We start from the raw sequence: 21700 nt of genomic DNA on the forward strand, positions 1-21700 counted from the left end.
GCAATACTTCCATATGCCGTTTGGAATCCGCATTACCTGACCACTGTCGTGTCCATAATCCTCTTCTGGCAGAAATGGACATCGCACTTACTCTTGATGCCAGAGTGCAAATATCCCTCTGTGCATCTCGCATATATAGAAATGCATCCTTTAAATGCTCTATAGTCAATAATATATTGTCCCTGTCTAGGGTATCAATATTTTCAGTCAGGGAATCCGACCAAGCCACCCCAGCACTGCACATCCAGGCTGAGGCGATTGCTGGTCGCAGTATAATACCAGTATGTGTGTATATACTTTTAAGGATATTTTCCAGCTTTCTATCAGCTGGTTCCTTGAGGGCGGCCGTATCTGGGGACGGTAACGCCACTTGTTTTGATAAGCGTGTGAGCGCCTTATCTACGCTAGGGGGTGTTTCCCAACGCGCCCTAACCTCTGGCGGGAAAGGGTATAATGCCAATAACTTTTTAGAAATTAGCAGTTTTTTATCGGGGGAAACCCACGCTTCATCACACACCTCATTTAATTCATCTGATTCGGGAAAAACTACGGGTAGTTTTTTCACACCCCACATAATACCCTTTTTTGTGGTACTTGTAGTATCAGAAATGTTCAAAACCTCCTTCATTGCCGTGATCATGTAACGTGTGGCCCTACTGGAAAATACGTTTGTTTCCTCACCGTCGACACTGGAGTCAGTGTCCGTGTCTGGGTCGACCACCTGAGGTAACGGGCGCTTTAGAGCCCCTGACGGTGTTTGAGACGCCTGTACAGGTATTAACTGATTTGCCGGCTGTCTCATGTCGTCAACAGTCTTTTGTAAAGTGCTGACACTATCACGTAATTCTTTCCATAAGACCATCCAGTCAGGTGTCGACTCCCTAGGGCAGTGTTTCCCAACCACGGTCCTCAAGGCACACCAACAGTGCAGGTTTTAGTGATAACCATGTTTGAGCACAAATGGTTCAATCAAAATAACTGAGGTACTAATTAAATCACCTGTGATCAGGTATGGTTATCCTTAAAACCAGGACTGTTAGTGTGCCTTGAGGACCGTGGTTGGGAAACACTGCCCTAGGGGGTGACATCACTAACACAGGCAATTGCTCCGCCTCCACATCATTTTCCTCCTCATACATGTCGACGCAACGTACCGACACAGCACACACACAGGGAATGCTCTGATAGAGGACAGGACCCCACTAGCCCTTTGGGGAGACAGAGGGAGAGTTTGCCAGCACACACCAGAGCGCTATATATATACAGGGATAACCTTATATAAGTGTTTTTCCCTAATATAGCTGCTGTATATATTTATATGCCAATTTAGTGCCCCCCCTCTCTTGTTTTACCCTGTTTCTGTAGTGCAGGACTGCAGGGGAGAGTCAGGGAGCCTTCCTCCAACCGAGCTGTGAGGAAAAAATGGTGCCAGTGTGCTGAGGAGATAGGCTCCGCCCCTTTTTCGGCGGCCTTTCTCCCGCTTTTTTATGTAAAAATAGGCAGGGGTTAAATACATCCATATAGCCCAGGAGCTATATGTGATGTATTTTTTGCCAAAAAAGGTGTTTTTATTGCGTCTCAGGGCGCCCCCCCCCAGCGCCCTGCACCCTCAGTGACCGGAGTGTGAAGTGTGCTGAGAGCAATGGCGCACAGCTGCGGTGCTGTGCACTACCTTAGTGAAGACAGGACGTCTTCTGCCGCCGATTTTCCGGACCTGTTCAGTCTTCTGGCTCTGTAAGGGGGACGGCGGCGCGGCTCCGGGACCCATCCATGGCTGGGCCTGTGATCGTCCCTCTGGAGCTAATGTCCAGTAGCCTAAGAAGCCCAATCCACTCTGCACGCAGGTGAGTTCGCTTCTTCTCCCCTTAGTCCCTCGATGCAGTGAGCCTGTTGCCAGCAGGTCTCACTGAAAATAAAAAAAACTATTTAAACTTTTACTCTAAGCAGCTCAGGAGAGCCACCTAGATTGCACCCTTCTCGTTCGGGCACAAAATCTTAACTGAGGCTTGGAGGAGGGTCATAGGGGGAGGAGCCAGTGCACACCAGGTAGTCCTAAAGCTTTTTACTTTTGTGCCCAGTCTCCTGCGGAGCCGCTATTCCCCATGGTCCTTTCGGAGTCCCCAGCATCCACTAGGACGTTAGAGAAATATATTTTCTCAGGAGCAGTGGTAAGACCTACTATGGCTTCGGCCTGGATAGCAAAGGCAATGGGCGAATGGATAGAGGAACTAGAGAATGGCCTCTCTCCTCCTAATAGGGAGCAAGAGTATCAATTAAGCCGTTTAAGACAAGCTGCCCAATATTTGGAAGAAGCAGCAATTGATATGGGTACGATTGCTTCTAAAGCATCAGCCTTGACAGTAGCCGCTCGTAGAGCAGTTTGGCTACGTATTTGGAAAACAGATGCTGTATCCAAGAAAGAATTGGAAGCATTGCCTTTCATTGGTAATATATTGTTTGGAAAACAATTGTCTGATATTCTAGAATCGGAAGCTGAATTGAAGGTCAGATTTCCGACTAGTTATAACCCTAAGACTAGGGGTTTAAAGTTTCGGCCTTTTCGATGGCAAGGCAAAGCGAAAGCTAAAAGGAGTCTAAGCAACCCTAGTCCAATAGATCGGCCATGGGTAGGAAGCAATGGGCTAGTAGAAAGCCAGCTTCCAAGCCTGAACAGAAACCATCAGCCTGAAGAGACGGGCCTCCGCCTGGAGGATTCCAGGGTTGGGGGCCGACTCCTTCATTTTGCACACATATTGCAACAATCGACAACAGATGCTTGGGTGCAGCAGGTGGTATCTCGCGGGTATGGGTTCCCATTCAGGAGGCAGCCTCCCAGCCCGTCTCGTATAGAGTTGAAGGCCAATGCCCTGCAAGAAGCAGTCCAAAAATTACTGCAGTCAGGTGTGATTGTCCCAGTACCTCCATCACAAAGGGGACAGGGTTTTTACTCCAATCTATTTTTGATTCAGAAGCCAAATGGGTCATTCTGACCAATTCTCAATCTCAAAATGTTAAACAAATACATTTGGATTCCAAGGTTCCACATGGAAACATTACGCTCCATAATGTTGGCTATGGAACCGGGAGATTACATGGTATCTCTGGATATACAGGATGCTTACCTACATGTGCCTATAACACGGTCTCATCAATGTTACCTCAGGTTTGCCAACCTCCAGGAACATTTTCAGTTGCAAGCCTTGCCCTTCGGGCTAGCAACAGCACCCAGGGTGTTTACCAAAATTATGGTGGTAATGGCAGCTTATCTCCGCAAGCAGGGGATAAGAATATTTCCATACCTCGACGACCTGTTAATCCTAGCGCATTCGCAGGAGTTACTTTGGAGCCATCTCAATAGACAGTAGTTTGTTTACAAAGACACGGGTGGCTCATAAATTGGGAAAAGTCGTCTCTGAATCCGTCACAGCAGATGGTTCATTTGGGGGCCATATTGGATTCAGATCTACAGAGTTTTCTTACCAGAGAAAAAGATAGTCACGGTGCAGGTCATGACTCAGGAAGTGTTGCACACTCAGACAATGTCAGTCCATGCAGCAATGCGACTGTTGGGTTTGATGGCATCAACCTTCGACATGGTGGAATATGCGCAATTCCACTCCAGACCATTACAGCACCTTATTCTGACCAAATGGAACAGAAATCATCAGACAATAAAAAAGCAGATGATAAAGTTTCCAGTAAACGTAAAAAGGTCTCTAGCGTGGTGGCCATTTAAACAAGGGGAGACCCTTTTGGATAAAAGAATGGCAAGTCTTGACAACAGATGCCAGTCTTCAAGGCTGGGGAGCGGTACTCAAAAGCCTTTGGTTCCAGGGAAAGTCGCCTGCCAATATATCTGTTGGAAATAAGGGCCATTTATATGGCTCTAGTTCAGGCAAAGGACAGTCTACAAGGAAGAGCGGTCCAGATTCGCTCAGACAATGCAACAGCAGTAGCGTACCTCAATCATCAGGGAGGAACTCACAGCAAAAGATTGATGGAGGAAGTAACTCCCATACTAAGGTGGGCAGAACTCCATCTTCCAGCATAGTCAGCAGTGTTTGTTCCAGGTGTACTGAACTGGGAAGCAGATTTTATCAGTCGACACATCATTCAGGAAACCGAATGGGCATTACACCCAGAAGTGTTTCAGACGATAGTGAACAGATGGGGTCTACCAGAGATAGACCTCATGGCGTCTCGTCTAAACAACAAAGTTCCGAGTTACGGATCAAGAACAAAGGATCCCAGAGCGGTCCTTGTAGACGCACTGTCAGTAGAATGGAAATTTCATCTGGCGTATCTGTTTCCTCCAATCTCTCTGTTACCCAGAGTGGTGAGAAAATTAAAGCAAGCAAAGGGGGCAATAATTCTAATAGCTCCAGCTTGGCCAAGAAGGCATTGGTACACAGATCTTCTGAGGATGTCTGTGAAAGCACCAATACTGCTCCCTCAACGTCCAGATCTGCTAATGCAGGGTCCTTGTTGTCACAGCCATCTGGATCGTCTGTCTTTGACGGCGTGGCTGTTGAAACCTCTATCTTAGAAGCCAGAGGATTTTCAAAACAAGTAATTCAAACATTGCTTAGAGCAAGATAACCTTCAGCTCGTATTTATCATCTAATATGGCAAGCCTATATTCATTGGTGTAGTGAAAAAAGTTTAAATCCAAGATCTTTTAAAGTATCCAGGATTTTGGATTTCCTTCAAGCAGGATTGGATAAGGGTTTGAAAGTAGCTTCCTTGAGAGTTCAAGTATCAGTGTTAACTGTATGGTTTCAGCGAAAGATTGCCGATTTACAGGATGTGCGTACTGTCTTTCAGGGAATTGTACACATTCAACCTCCATTTGTTCCTCCTGCAGCTCCCTGGGATTTGAATCTAGTTCTTAAATTCCTTCAGGGACCTCCGTTTGAACCACTTAAGAGAGCAGATCTAAAATGGTTAACGGCTAAAGTGCTCTTTCTACTGGCAATGGCGTCAGCTAGAAGAGTGTCAGATTTAGGAGCACTGTCATGTAAGTCTCCTTTTCTAATTTTTTTCCCCAGATAAGGCAGTTCTCAGAACTAGATCTGGTTATCTTCCGAAGGTGGTTTCAAAGTTTCACCTTAATGAAGAGATTGTAGTCCCAGCTTTTCAGGTATTGGGACTTTATGCGGGAGAAGCGTCGCTGGACGTAGTCCGAGCATTAAGAATCTACATAGATCGTACTAGTGCCATCAGAAAAACAGACTCTCTCTTCATCCTCTACGGATTTCATAGATAGGATGGCCTGCTAGTAAACAAGACGCTGGCAACATGGCTCCGAATGGTAATATCAGAAGCTTATTCTCATGCAGATCTCCCTACTCTGGCTAATGTCTCTGCTCACTCTACACATAAGGTAGGTCCTTCATGGGCAGCACAACAGGGTGCTTCAGCAGAACAGATTTGTAAGGCAGCTACATGGCCTTCCATAAACATATTCATCAGACATTATGCCTTGGATACTTTTGCCTCATATGACGCAGAATTCGGGCGAAAGGTCCTCCTGTGTAATCAGGAGCGTCCCCACCACTAAAACTGGCTTTGGGAATCCCGATGTTATCCTGTGGATAATCCTGTGGACCCAGCCAGAGAAATAGACGTTATGGTAAGAACTTACCGTTGATAACGTGATTTCTCTTATGTCCACAGGTATACACAGGGGTCCCACCCTGACGCACCTGATTTGAGGATCTTGACAAACACTAAACCTCTTCCCTCTTGTATGGAAGGGTGTGCATGTGTGTACTTATCGCCTAAATAGGTTTCTACCTGATGCTCCTGCCTAATCGCTGTGGAAAGAACTGATTTGACTGAGTCAGTGGGCGGGATTATATGGTGTAGCCTCGATGCATCCTGGGAGGCCAGAAAGCTCATGACCGTTTGGTGCCATTTCCGCTGTCGCTCCGGCATATCCCAATGTTATCCTGTGGATACCTGTGGACATAAGAGAAATCACGTTATCAATGGTAAGTTCTTACCAAAACGTCTATTTCTTCTTACACACAGAGAAATGGCTACTGTTATACAAAAAGGCTGCTTAGCATAATGCCGTCTCTCTCACCTGTGTGACTACTCCAATGTTTAACAAGATATGATTTCTGTGTAAAACATTTCCCACACTCAGAACATGAAAATGGTCTCTCACCTGTGTGAGTTCTCTCGTGTATAACAAGATGTGATTTCTGTGTAAAACATTTCCCACACGTAGAACATGGAAATGGTCTCTCACCTGTGTGAGTTCTCTCATGTATAACAAGATCTGTTTTCTGTCCATAACTTTTCCCACACACAGAACATGAAAATGGTCTCTCACCTCTGTGACTTCTCTCATGTGTAACAACATGTGATTTCTGTGAGAAACACCTCCCACACTCAGAACATGGAAATGGTTTCTCACCTGTGTGACTTCTCATATGTATAACAAGATGTGATTTCTGTGCATAACATTTCCCACACTCAGAACATGGAAATGGTTTCTCACCTGTGTGACTTCTCTCATGTGTAACAAGATCTGATTTCTGTACGAAACATTTCCCACACGCAGAACATGAAAATGGTTTCTCACCTGTGTGATGTCTCTCATGTATAACAAAATGTGATTTCCTTATGAAACACTTACCACAGTGAGAACATGAAAATAGTTTCTCACCTGTGTGACTTCTCATATGTACAACAAGATATGATTTCTCTGCATAACATTTCCCACACTCAGAACATCGAAATGGCTTCTCACCTGTGTGACTTCTCTCATGTTTAACAAGATCTGATCTCTGTGCATAACTTTTCCCACACTCGGAACATGAAAATGGTTTCTCACCTGTGTGAGTTCTCTCATGTTTAACAAGATCTGATTTCTGTATAAAACATCTTCCACACTCAGAACATGGAAATGGCTTTTCACCTGTGTGAATTTTCTCATGTAAAACGAGAGATGACTTCTGTGTAAAACATTTTCCACACTCAGAACATGGAAATGGCTTCTCACCTGTGTGACTTCTCTCATGTATAACAAGATATGATTTCTGTGTAAAACATTTCCCACACTCGGAGCATGGAAATGTCTTAGCTGGCTGATGTGTAATAGGCTTTGTGTCCTGTATAAAGCATTTGGTATCTACTCTAGCCGAACATTCCTCATGATAAGTGGGGTCAGATGACAGATCTGTACTGTGAAGACCTGGATGTATAACTGAGGTAATAGGAGTTTCTGCTGGAGAATCTCTTGTGATGTTATCTTCTATGTCACAGTCTGGAGATAAAAGGAGATGCTCCTGCCATATATTTCTTCTGTTACATACATCTGCTGGGAACACAACATATAGAAATATCAATGTTTGTCCATAACACGTGTAATGGCTTATGTGAGGCACTCATGTCCACCCAAAGCAAAACAACTATAAGTACAGTATTTAAAGCTACATTTTATTATAATGCTCAAATATCTTTAGTTCTAAAGTTGCTGGCTACAGTCACTATTATCCTGTGTGTATATCAGTCAGCATTGGCTACGGTCACTATTATCCTGTGTGTATATCAGTCAGCACTGGCTACAGTCACTATTATCCTGTGTGTGTATCAATCAGCTGATTGGCCATTACTCAGTAACGCAGCTAACCAGTGCTGGTAATCAGCCCTTCTGTATCTATGTCAGGCTCTGTGAGCTCTTTTCGCTCATTTATATAGCTGCAGACAACAAGGAATAACTAGAACAGAAAAACACACCCAGACGCGCTGTCAAAGCTGCCAGTAGGGATTGTCAGTCCCAATGAAAACTGTAAAGAGTAAATAGAAACTGGCGCTAGATGTTTCCCCAACAACAAAGACAGTGGATGAATTCCAATAAAATAACATATTAATTAACTAGACATCACATGCTAAAAATAGGAAATAATTCCAATATAAACATATATTGAAGGGCATTGATGGAGCTCAAAAATGATTGACAATGGCTGCTAACAAGTGTCCACAAAGGATCCCGGACTGAGAATATGCAAAGTTCCCTGGGGAGAAGAAATGCAAACAGCTGGTGTTACCCTTATCGATGGAGACTTCCAGAGAAATGTAATTGCCAGCAGGCAAGCTGTGCAGTTCGTGTGAGCACTGGGTCTCTCCAATCGGTGCTGTATAGATGGAATCCCACAGGGAAAAGTTCCAAAGTAGCTGGTTCAAAAGTCCATATCTGGATCCGTTTGAAATGCAGGACACTGATGTGATGGCAGCATACACACTTAACGCGTTACTCGGTCACCTAGCTTCATCAGAAGTAAAGCTCAAATAGATCCCACATTCAGATTGAGCTTTACTTCTGATGAAGCTAGGTGACCGAGCCTAGGGAAACGCGTTAAGTGTGTATGCTGCCATCACATCAGTGTCCTGCATTTCAAACGGATCCAGATATGGACTTTTGAACCAGCTACTTTGGAACTTTTCCCTGTGGGATTCCATCTATACAGCACCGATTGGAGAGACCCAGTGCTCACACGAACTGCACAGCTTGCCTGCTGGCCGTTACATTTCTCTGGAAGTCTCCATCGATAAGGGTAACACCAGCTGTTTGCATTTCTTCTCCCCAGGGAACTTTGCATATTCTCAGTCCGGGATCCTTTGTGGACACTTGTTAGCAGCCATTATCAATCATTTTTGAGCTCCATCAATGCCCTTCAATATATGTTTATATTGGAATTATTTCCTATTTTTAGCATGTGATGTCTAGTTAATTAATAAATAAATGTTATTTTATCGGAATTCATCCACAGTCTTTGTTGTTGGGGAAACATCTAGCGCCAGTTTCTATTTACTCTTAACAAGGAATAACTATTTGTACATGAATACAACTATAATAATCTCAGTAACTCCCTGGATTGAGGATATGTATAAAACTAATTAAGAAGACAGTATAACCACACGATTAATTACATCTACTAATGAAGGCTATACGCTCTATTAGGATTACAGAGAGCAAGGTGATGGCTGCATAGTTATACACGGAGGGGCCAACTTATTATGACCACCGGCTTAGTACTTTGTTGGGTCACTTTTTGCCTTTAATACATCTGGAGAACATCTAGGCATGGGTGCTGTCGGTATGTCTTGTGGGGAATGTAAGGCCAAATGTGGGACTCGTATATGCTATACATCAGTGCTGAGAGGGTATGTGCTTATTTAAGGAAAGGCTTTCCAAAAATGGACAAACACTTTACTCGTATTGTAGTCAGCCCTCCAGATCTCTATGTGGAAAGAGCAGGATGCCAGCCTACATGTACAGAATGGGTTAGCACGGCTGGCAGTACCCGGCTCTCCAGTACCTGTTACAGGGCATGCTTGTGCATGTGGGTACTGACCCTGTACTATGTTCCCTAAAGGAACTTAGTCAAATTGCACCCAACAGACTGCAGGCACACAGACCGTCAGTGCCGGATGCTGGCACAGTACTAGCGGTATCTCAGCCATGTCATATAGTAATAGGAGTGCCGGTCCATTTCCCCGAAGAGCCAGAAACAGGCTTAATAAGTGGGCAGCTCGCTATGACTAGGTGGCTCATTTGTCTTATACAGTGGGTGCCCATTGTGTAACTATCAGATCTTGATGAGTTGTCACAGATAGGGCGGGAGGAGCAGTGGAGGATTCGCTAGGGGTTGGAATGAGACGAGGAGGTAGAATATGGTCCCTTCTCATGTACACTCTGGAATTGGAAGGCACTTGTTAGGTTAAGACGACGACCAAATAATAGGGGAGTATAGAATCAGTGCTGGTTGCAGATGGAATCAGGTAAGTATTGGACACTAGGAGCACGATGCAAGAACAGAGGCGTTGTACGAGTTGCTGAGAAGAGCCGTACCAGCCTGCCTAGTTGTGCTGGATCGTGGTGCAAAACCAGCTATATCGATGTACTGGAATGTGGAACAGTACCAGCTGTTTTAGATGAGTTGTGTTACAAAGCAGTTCCAGCTACACAGGATATACTGAGATGCAGAGCGGCGGCAATTTACACTGGATACACTGAGATGTGGAGAAATGGTTATAAAGGATATGCTGAGGTGTAAGCAGTTCCAGCTACACAGGATGACTCCTGACCAGACGTGGTCAGTAGGGATAGCCACAGAGTCCAACAATGTGGTGGTGGACTAGAGTACAACCAAACGCTCTGCAGAGCACAAAGCTAATGAGGGTTCCCTTTAGGCACCAAGACAGTACCGAAAACAGCAGCAGAGAGCACATTAACAAGCAGACGTAGTGACTTCTTGTACTGGCGATTCCCTTCTGGGCTTGGACTGGCTTTATAGGCATAACTACACACCGACTGGTCAAAGAATACCCTCCGGCTGACCACTAGATACTGGCAGTCTCCTGATGGTCTCCAACATGGCAGCGCCCATTATGCAGACACATAGGAACGCCAGTCATATGGAACACACACCAAACTACCCCAAACACAGGCAACCATTAAAAAGCCAGTGCTGCCCGCTGTCATGACTGAGAGCTGTGCTGTCTCACCTGCCGTCTGAGGACCTTGCATGCCACACCACCGTACCCCCAGCGCCTGAATAGGTAAGTCCCACAACTAGCACTAAAAACCTGCACAATCCTGACAGTAACAGTGTGACCGCTTATATTAACCAAAGTCCCACAATGCGGGAAATACTTCTCTGATAAGCAGGTGCCAACACATGGGGTCAGCACTATGTAGAGCCCAAAACAGATGGTGGGAAAGTGCTCTAGGATATGATGACTGTAAGCTCCCCCCTCATATAGGGCTGAGAGTCAGGTTTTGGTGTGTAGAGCACAGTGTCTCATACTCCTGAGAAAGCTTTACAGTAAGTGGTACACATTTACAATAAAATCACCTAGGTGATTCTGTTCCCAAAGATGTGTGGTTGTGCCAAGCTGGTCTATAAGGCTGTCTTCAAACAACCCACTTTCCTGGTGAGATAGGGAGGGTTATGGTAGACTTACCTTTGTTAACTCTTTCTCAGAAGTACATAGGGTCCACATGGAAACATTGGGGTTGTAGTGGAGGATCAGGAATCCGGGCACCAAACAGTTAAAGCTTTCAGCATATCCCAAGACGCTCAGCTACCCTCCCTATAATCCCGCCTCCAGGCACTTCAGTTTTGTTAACCAGCTCAATGCAGGAAGCAGTAAGGAGAGAAGAATGATGTTAGGGACATAAGAACACATTCTCACGGACAGGAGAAAGGAACCAGACCAATGCCGTACAAACCCAGGGAGGCCAGGTGCATCAGGTTGGGTGCCCTGTGGACCCAAAGTACTTTGCAGAAAGAGGGTTACAGCAGTACTTCAAGGTTGGGGACGCGCCTTAGTGGATAAGATAATCCGGCGTCCAAAGGAAGCATCCTGGGAGGCAAATGTATCTAAGGCATAAAAACCTAAGAAACGTGTGGACCGAAGACCATGTAGCCGCCTTGCGCAGTTGTTTGGTGGATGCCCGACTGCGTGCCGTCCAAGAAGGTCCAAAAGACCGAGTTGAATAGGCAGAAATTGAAGCAGACATAGGAATACCAGCCCGAGAGTAAGCATGTACAATAACCATTCTAATCCATCTGGCCAGCGTCTGCCTATTAGCACGCCAGCCATGCTTGTGAAATAAAAAAGGGCATCAGAGCATCTAACAGAGGCAGTATGTTCCACATAAATATGTAGCACTTTAACCACATCCAAAGAATGCTCCTTAGCTGACGATTCCGAAGAAATAAAGGCCGGGACCACAATCTCTTGATTTAAGTGAAAAGAGGAAACCACATTAGGAAGGTAACCAGGTGTAGTTCGGAGAACCGCTGTCACGGTGGAAAATAAAGAAAGGAGGATGTCAGGAAAATGCGAAACGGTTGTTCGTATGGGCACACAAATATGAGAGAAGCTCTTAAAAATTTATATCATATTAAGATTTAGCCTTTAATGCTCAAAATATAAAAATTGTCCCAATTTTGGGATATTTACATTAAAATATTTTAACCTATTTCAATTGACATACACATACAAATGGGTAAAAAAGTTAGAATGTGAAAAATAAGATTTTAAACCTACAGGTGAATCTTCTTCTCGTAGTCCGTAGAGGATACTGGGGACTCCGTAAGGACCATGTGGTATAGACGGGCTCCACAGGAGACATGGGCACTCTAAAGAACTTTCAGTATGGGTGTGCAGCACTGGCTCCTCCCTCTATGCCCCTCCTCCAGACCTCAGTTAGAGAACTGTGCCCAGAGGAGATGGACAATACGAGGAAAGGATTTTGTTAATCTAAGGGCAAGATTCATACCAGCCCACACCAATCATACCATATAACCTGTAATACACGTAACCAGTTAACAGTATGAACCAATAACAGTATCAGTCAAAGACCGATTCCAACTGTAACATAACCCTTATGTAAACAACAACTATATACAAGTCTTGCAGATCCAGTCCGCACTGGGACGGGCGCCCAGCATCCTCTACGGACTACGAGAAAAAGATTTACCGGTAGGTTTAAAATCTTATTTTCTCTTACGTCCCAGAGGATGCTGGGGACTCCTTAAGGACCATGGGGTTTATACCAAAGCTCCAGATCGGGCGGGAGAGTGCGGATGACTCTGTAGCACCGACTGAGCAAATGCGAGGTCCTCATCAGCCAGGGTATCAAACTTGTAGAATTTTGCAAAAGTGTTTGAACCCGACCAAGTAGCTGCTCGGCAAAGCTGTAATGCAGAGACCCCTCGGGCAGCAGCCCAAGAAGAGCCCACCTTCCTAGTGGAATGGGCCTTTACTGAATTTGGTAATGACAATCCAGCCATAGAATAAGCCTGCTGAATCGTGTTACAGATCCAGCGAGCAATAGTCTGCTTCGAAGCGGGCGCGCCAATCTTGTTGACTGCATACAGGACAAACAGAGCCTCTGTTTTCCTAATCCTAGCCGTTCTGGCTACATAAATCTTCAAGGCCCTGACTACATCCAAGGACTTGGAGTCCTCTCACTCGTAGCCAACGGCACCACGATAGGTTGGTTCATATGAAATGAAGACACCACCTTAAGTAGAAATTGAGGACGAGTCCTCAATTCCGCTCTATCCACATGAAAAATCAAATAGGGGCTCTTGTGAGACAAGGCCGCCAATTCTGATACACGCCTTGCAGATGCCAAGGCCAATAACATGACCACCTTCCAGGTGAGAAATTTTAATTCAACCGTTTGAAGGGGCTCAAACCAGTGAGATTTAAGGAACCGTAACACCACGTTAAGGTCCCAGGGTGCCACTGGGGGCACAAAAGGAGGCTGGATGTGCAGCACTCCTTTCACAAAAGTCTGGACTTCTGGTAAAGAAGCCAATTCCTCCTGAAAGAATATAGATAGGGCCGAAATCTGTACCTTAACAGAGCCTAACTTTAGGCCCATATCCACTCCTGTCTGTAGGAAGTGGAGAAAACGGCCCAGATGGAAATCTTCCGTAGGAGCATTCTTGGTTTCACACCAAGAGACATATTTCCGCCAGATACGGTGATAATGTTTCGCCGTCACCTCCTTCCTAGCCTTTATCAGAGTAGGTATGACCTCCTCCGGAATACCTTTTTCAGCTAGGATTCGGCGTTCAACCGCCATGCCGTCAAACGCAACCGCGGTAAGTCTTGGAATAAGCAGGGCCCCTGCTGCAACAGGTCCTCCCTGAGAGGAAGGGGCCAAGGATCTTTTGTGAGCATTTCCTGAAGATCCGAGTACCAGGCCCTTCGAGGCCAGTCTGGAACAATGAGTATCGACTGTACTCTTTTCTGTCTTATAATCCTCAAAATCTCTGCGATGAGAGGAAGATGAGGAAACACATAGGCAGACTGAAACACCCATGGTGTCACCAGGGCGTCTACTGCTACTGCCTGAGGGTCCTGAGACCTGGCACAGTACCTTGGAAGCTTTTTGTTGAGGCTGTCACGATCCGGGTATCTGGACGCCATTTCTTACCCATCAGATGCCTCCTAAGGTTGGCTCAGCGCTCCAGGACCGGATCCCATCTGTTATCCTGATGTGTACATTCCTGTATCCTCTCCTGTCACTCTGGGACGCTGTCACAGTAAACGCCATATTACACCTGGCATGGCGTCTCCCGCGGCCTCTGCCGCCGTCCCTGAACTTCTGCATGCAGAGTGTCTGAGTGGCGATTACGTCAGCCGCGGCCTCCGCTGTGTCCGCGTGGTTGGATGTGCATCTGTCAGCCTGGCGCCTCCTGTCTCCGGTGGCCGGCGCCGCCATTACTGTTTTCATTACCACATGGATTACAAACCAAACTTCCCTCCAAGTGTCTGCATGGGCGCAGCCATCTTGGATTCTGTCAGCTGATCATTTCCTCCAATCTGTTGTCAGTATTGTTAATCTGCATAATTGCCTAGCCAATCCCTTCCTTGCTGCAGGTATAAATACACTGTGCCTGAGCAAGGAAGGCGTCAGTGCTTTGGTTGTCAAACCTAGTTCCTGTTTGTCTCTCTCCTGTGATTGTCTTCCAGGTTCCAGCTCCTGTCTCAAGACTTCCACCATAGAGACCCGCACCAGCATTCCACCTGCGGTGTAGCCTGACTCTCCAATCCATTGTGGATTCATCTGTTTCCAGCTACAACATTACCTGCTTCCAGCTCAGCTTCCAGCAGAGTACAGCTTCCCTTAAAGGGCCGGTGTCCTTTCTACACTTTACCACTCTCCTCCGGTATTATTATTTCTCCGCTCTCAAGTTCTACATTTCAGTTCATATTTCATCGCTCCCAAGTTCATTTATTATTTAACTGGTTCCAGCCAGTATCCACTCCGTGCTAACAACAGTCTGGTTCCAGCCAGTATCCACAGCAGCTGTTTTATCTTCAGCAACCCAGCTTTTCCTGGAACACCAGCTGGCACAATCCTGGGTTATCTCCATTGCTACAGTCGGGCCTGGTAAGGACTTTCCATCTAGAAGATCATAAGAACTATCTCACACTACCAGTGCCCTGTGGCTCCTGCCATCCTGTAGTACCCAGGAACTGTATTTATTCTTTGCTGACTTTTACGTTTTCTTTTACTGCTGCTGTGTTGCGGAGTTGTCATAATAAACATCATTGACTTTTATCCAAGTTGTCGTGGTCACGCCTTCGGGCAGTTATTATTCATGTTACTTACATGTCCAGGGGTCTGATACAACCTCCCAGGTTCCGGTACATCTCAGCCCCTACAACTGAGGCTGCCTCCCGTCAGCTCAGGCCCTCAGTTGTGACAGTAAGCACTGACCTAATGAATCCAGCCGGAGACCAGGATCAAGCGGCCAGGCCGATGCAAGAACTGGCAGCCCGACTAGAACATCAGGAGGCTGCACAGGGCCACATCATCCGCTGTCTCCAGGATCTCTCTACTCGGCTGGATGGGATTCAGACAACTCTCCGTGGATCAGGCGCGTCTGGTGCGTCAACCACAGTGACTCCAGCTATAACCCCACCCACCTTACCCATTTCTGCTCCACGTCTTCATCTTCCAACGCCAGCAAAATTTGACGGATCTCCAAGATTCTGCAGGGGATTTCTCAACCAGTGTGAGATTCAGTTCGAGCTACAACCTGGCAATTTTCCCAGTGACCGTACAAAAATTGCCTACATTATTTCTCTTCTCAGTGGCTCAGCCCTTGATTGGGCATCACCGTTATGGGAGAGGTCCGACACCCTGCTATCTTCCTACACTGCCTTCGTGTCAACATTCAGGCGCATCTTCGACGAGCCAGGCCGGGTAACCTCAGCTTCATCCGAGATTCTCCGTTTACGCCAGGGGTCACGTACTGTAGGACAATATCTGATACAGTTCCAGATCCTGGCATCTGAACTGGCATGGAACGACGAGGCCCTGTATGCTGCATTCTGGCATGGTTTATCCGAGCGTATTAAAGATGAGTTAGCTACCAGAGACTTACCCTCCAAGTTAGATGAGCTAATCTCACTTTGTACAAAAGTTGACTTACGTTTCAGAGAGAGAGCAACTGAGCGTGGAAGATCATCTGCTCCAAAATCTTCTGCTCCTCCTCCTCGCCAACTGTCACCAACTAAAGATGAACCCATGCAAATTGGCCGTTCCCGTTTAACTCCTGCTGAGCGCCGAAGACGTCTCTCTGAGTCTCTCTGTCTGTATTGTGCAGCCCCGTCTCACACTATTCATGCCTGTCCCGAACGTCCGGGAAAACTCCAAACCCTAGCTCGCCCAGGAGAGGGTCGGCTAGGAGTAATGATCTCCTCTCCATCTCCTCAAGATTGTAATCTCCCAGTCTCGCTTCAAGTTGCTCAACGTTATCAGAACGTCATTGCCCTCCTGGATTCCGGAGCAGCTGGGAACTTTATTACCGAAGCCTATGTTAAACGGTGGTCCCTACCCACCGAGAGACTTTCTTCGTCCATTTCTTTAACTGCCGTGGATGGCAGCAAAATTTTTGATGCAGTTATTTCTTTAAGGACTCTACCAGTTCGTCTGAGAGTGGGAGTTCTTCATTCCGAACTTATTTCTTTTTTAGTGATTCCAAGAGCCACACATCCTGTGGTCCTGGGCCTTCCATGGCTCCGTCTTCACAATCCTACAATTGATTGGACGACTACGCAAATCCTGGCATGGGGTTCCTCCTGTGCTGAGACATGTTTGTTTAAAGTATTGCCTGTCTGTTCTTCCTCCCCCAGGTCGTCTGATGTTCCACCTCCTCCATATCAAGATTTCACGGATGTGTTCAGTAAAGCTTCTGCTGATATCCTTCCTCCTCATAGAGAATGGGACTGTCCGATTGATCTCGTTCCAGGGAAGGTTCCACCTCGAGGCCGAACTTATCCGTTGTCTCTGCCTGAGACGCATTCTATGGAGGAATATATTAAAGAGAACCTAGCAAAGGGGTTCATTCGACCTTCTTCTTCTCCAGCCGGCGCAGGCTTCTTTTTTGTAAAAAAGAAAGATGGTGGTCTGCGGCCGTGCATCGACTACAGAGGTTTGAACGACATTACCATCAAGAACCGTTATCCTTTACCCCTGATTACTGAGCTCTTTGACAGAGTTAGCGGAGCTACCATCTTTACAAAGCTGGACTTGCGAGGTGCATACAATCTCATCCGGATCCGTGAGGGTGACGAGTGGAAGACCGCCTTTAACACCCGTGACGGACATTATGAGTACCTCGTCATGCCCTTCGGATTGAGCAATGCTCCAGCTGTCTTCCAGCATTTTGTCAATGAGATCTTCAGAGACATTCTATACCGTCATGTCGTGGTCTATCTAGACGATATCCTCATTTTTGCCAACGATTTAGAGGAACATCGTTTTTGGGTTAAAGAGGTTCTGTCCCGTCTCCGTGTCAATCATCTCTATTGCAAATTAGAAAAATGCGTCTTTGAAGTCAAGTCCATTCCGTTTCTAGGGTACATTGTGTCCGGTTCCGGACTAGAGATGGATCCTGAGAAACTACAAGCAATCCAAAATTGTCCGGTACCCTTAACCCTCAAAGGGGTCCAGAGGTTCTTAGGGTTCGCCAACTATTACCGAAAGTTTATACGAGACTTTTCCACCATTGTGGCGCCTATTACTGCTTTCACTAAGAAGGGTGCTAACCAGTGCAAGTGGTCTGAAGAAGCCATGCAAGCATTTCATCTTTTAAAACAAAGGTTCATCTCTGCGCCTGTTCTGAAACAGCCTGACATCGACTCTCCTTTCATCTTAGAGGTGGATGCCTCCTCCGTTGGAGTAGGAGCGGTGTTATCTCAGAGGGCTAAAGATGGCCATTTACACCCTTGCAGTTTCTTCTCCCGGAAGTTCTCCCCAGCTGAGCGCAACTATGCCATTGGCGACCAGGAGTTGCTAGCCATCAAGCTCGCTCTAGAAGAGTGGAGGTATCTGTTGGAGGGAGCTTCTCATTCAATCACCATACTTACAGACCACAAGAACCTTTTATACCTGAAGGGCGCACAATGTCTCAACCCTCGTCAGGCCAGATGGGCACTTTTCTTTTCCAGGTTCGACTTTAAACTCCAGTTCTGTCCGGGCTCTCAGAATCGCAAGGCCGATGCCCTTTCCCGCTCATGGGAGCAAGAAAATGAGTCAGAGTCTTCAGACAAGCATCCTATTATAAATCCGTTGGCATTCTCCACGGTAGGGATGGACTCTACGCCCCCATCAGGGAAAAGTTTTGTGAAGCCGATGCTAAGGAAGAAGCTCATGCATTGGGCCCATGCTTCCCGTTTTGCCGGACATACAGGTATCCAAAAAACCCTGGAGTTTATCTCTAGGTCCTATTGGTGGCCAACTCTGAAAAAGGACGTCTTGGAGTTTATTGCATCTTGCCCAAAGTGTGCCCAACATAAAGTATCCCACCAGTCGCCTGCGGGGCAACTGGTTCCACTATCCGTTCCCCGTCGACCATGGACCCACTTGTCGATGGATTTCATTACAGACTTACCCATGTGTAACAAGTTCAATACCATCTGGGTGGTAGTTGACCGGTTCACCAAGATGGCACACTTCATTCCTCTCACCGGTCTTCCGTCAGCTTCCAAGTTGGCTCAAGTATTCATACAAGAGATCTTCCGACTCCACGGTCTTCCTGAAGAAATTATCTCAGATCGAGGAGTTCAATTCACAGCCAAATTCTGGCGAAGTTTATGTCAAGTCCTCCAAGTCAAGCTAAAGTTTTCCACGGCTTACCATCCTCAGACCAATGGTCAAACCGAGAGGGTGAATCAGGACTTGGAGGCCTTCCTCCGCATCTATGTGTCCTCCTCTCAAGATGACTGGGTTCAATTACTTCCCTGGGCCGAGTTCTGTCATAACAACCAGTATCATTCTTCATCTGCTTCAACACCATTCTTCACTAACTTTGGATTCCACCCTAAAGTCCCTGAGTTCCAACTGCTTCCAGCAACTTCTGTTCCCGCAGTGGATATCACCTTGCATCAGTTTGCCAATATCTGGAAGAGCGTACGATCAGCTCTGCTCAAGGCATCGTTCAGGTACAAGAAGTTTGCGGATAAGAAGCGTCGAGCAGTTCCTGCTCTCAAGGTGGGTGATCGGGTATGGTTATCCACGAAGAATTTGAGGTTAAGAGTTCCCAGTATGAAGTTTGCACCTCGCTATATCGGTCCTTTCAAGATTGAACAAGTCATCAATCCTGTTGCTTACAGACTCCAGTTGCCTCCCTTCTTAAAAATACCCAGGACATTCCATGTTTCCCTGTTGAAACCGCTGATCTTGAATCGGTTTCATTCCTCACTTCCTCCAACTCCGAAAGTCCAAACTCAACGAGGCGTTGAGTATGAAGTGGCCAAGATCCTGGACTCACGTCACCGTTACGGTCAACTACAATATCTTATTGACTGGAAGGGTTATGGTCCTGAGGAACGTTCATGGACCAATGCTTCTGATGTCCATGCTCCTGCCTTGGTCCGGAGATTCCATTCCAAGTTTCCTCAAAAGCCAAAGAAGTGTCCTGGGGCCACTCCTAAAGGGGGGGGTGCTGTCACGATCCGGGTATCTGGACGCCATTTCTTACCCATCAGATGCCTCCTAAGGTTGGCTCAGCGCTCCAGGACCGGATCCCATCTGTTATCCTGATGTGTACATTCCTGTATCCTCTCCTGTCACTCTGGGACGCTGTCACAGTAAACGCCATATTACACCTGGCATGGCGTCTCCCGCGGCCTCCGCCGCCGTCCCTGAACTTCTGCATGCAGAGTGTCTGAGTGGCGATTACGTCAGCCGCGGCCTCCGCTGTGTCCGCGTGGTTGGATGTGCATCTGTCAGCCTGGCGCCTCCTGTCTCCGGTGGCCGGCGCCGCCATTACTGTTTTCATTACCACATGGATTACAAACCAAACTTCCCTCCAAGTGTCTGCATGGGCGCAGCCATCTTGGATTCTGTCAGCTGATCATTTCCTCCAATCTGTTGTCAGTATTGTTAATCTGCATAATTGCCTAGCCAATCCCTTCCTTGCTGCAGGTATAAATACACTGTGCCTGAGCAAGGAAGGCGTCAGTGCTTTGGTTGTCAAACCTAGTTCCTGTTTGTCTCTCTCCTGTGATTGTCTTCCAGGTTCCAGCTCCTGTCTCAAGACTTCCACCATAGAGACCCGCACCAGCATTCCACCTGCGGTGTAGCCTGACTCTCCAATCCATTGTGGATTCATCTGTTTCCAGCTACAATATTACCTGCTTCCAGCTCAGCTTCCAGCAGAGTACAGCTTCCCTTAAAGGGCCGGTGTCCTTTCTACACTTTACCACTCTCCACCGGTATTATTATTTCTCCGCTCTCAAGTTCTACATTTCAGTTCATATTTCATCGCTCCCAAGTTCATTTATTATTTAACTGGTTCCAGCCAGTATCCACTCCGTGCTAACAACAGTCTGGTTCCAGCCAGTATCCACAGCAGCTGTTTTATCTTAAGCAACCCAGCTTTTCCTGGAACACCAGCTGGCACAATCCTGGGTTATCTCCATTGCTACAGTCGGGCCTGGTAAGGACTTTCCATCTAGAAGATCATAAGAACTATCTCACACTACCAGTGCCCTGTGGCTCCTGCCATCCTGTAGTACCCAGGAACTGTATTTATTCTTTGCTGACTTTTACGTTTTCTTTTACTGCTGCTGTGTTGCGGAGTTGTCATAATAAACATCATTGACTTTTATCCAAGTTGTCGTGGTCACGCCTTCGGGCAGTTATTATTCATGTTACTTACATGTCCAGGGGTCTGATACAACCTCCCAGGTTCCGGTACATCTCAGCCCCTACAACTGAGGCTGCCTCCCGTCAGCTCAGGCCCTCAGTTGTGACAGAGGCGTGACGCCATCATGTCTATTTGAGGAATTCCCCAGAGACTCGTTATCTCTGCAAAGACTTCTTGATGAAGTCCCCACTCTCCTGGATGGAGATCGTGTCTGCTGAAGAAGTCCGCTTCCCAGTTGTCCACTCCCGGAATGAAGACAGCTGACAGAGCGCTTATGTGATTTTCCGCCAAGCAAAGAATCCTGGTGGCTTCCGCCATTGCGACTCTGCTCCTTGTCCCGCCTTGGCGGTTCACATGTGCCACTGCTGTGACATTGTCTGATTGAATCAGAACCGGTAGGTTGCGAAGACCCTCCGCTTGTCGAAGGCCGTTGTATATGGCCCTTAATTCCAGCACGTTTATGTGCAGACAGGACTCCTGGTTTGACCATAGTCCCTAAAAATGTCTTCCTTGGGTGACTGCTCCCCATCCTCGGAGGCTCGCGTCCGTGGTCACCAGAACCCAGTCTTGAATGCCGAATCTGCGACCCTCTAGAAGGTGAGCACATTGCAGCCACCATAGGAGAGACACCCTGGCCCTGGGGGACAGTGTTATTTTCTGATGTATCTGTATATGGGACCCGGACCACTGGTCCAGAAGGTCCCACTGAAAAGGCCTTACATGAAACCTGCCGAAAGGAATGGCCTCGTATGAGGCCACCATTTTTCCCAGAACTCGAGTGCATTGATGAACTGACACTCTTTTTGGCTTTAGTAGGTCTCTGACCATGTTCTGGAGGTCCTGGGCTTTTTCCGACGGTAGAAAAACTTTCTTTCGTTCCGTGTCCAGTATCATTCCTAGGAACGATAGTCGAGTCGTTGGAACCAATTGCGACTTTGGCAGATTGAGAATCCACCCGTGTTGTTGGAGCACCCTCAGGGAGAGCGTGTTCTTCA

General features: G+C 46.8%; 1 protein-coding gene across 1 annotated transcript in view; it reads right to left on the reverse strand.

The window, feature by feature from the left end:
* Positions 1–5927: 5927 nt before the first annotated feature.
* Positions 5928–21700, reverse strand: part of LOC134984009 (uncharacterized) — a 202211-nt gene continuing 186438 nt past the window's right edge. Inside the window, exon 15 of the mRNA XM_063949667.1 lies at positions 5928–7330. Coding sequence (XP_063805737.1) covers positions 6048–7330 — 1283 coding nt within the window. The 3' untranslated portion in view covers positions 5928–6047. The remainder of the gene's footprint in view (positions 7331–21700) is intronic.

This window comes from Pseudophryne corroboree (assembly GCF_028390025.1).
Source record: "Pseudophryne corroboree isolate aPseCor3 chromosome 3 unlocalized genomic scaffold, aPseCor3.hap2 SUPER_3_unloc_3, whole genome shotgun sequence".
NCBI lineage: Eukaryota > Metazoa > Chordata > Amphibia > Anura > Myobatrachidae > Pseudophryne > Pseudophryne corroboree.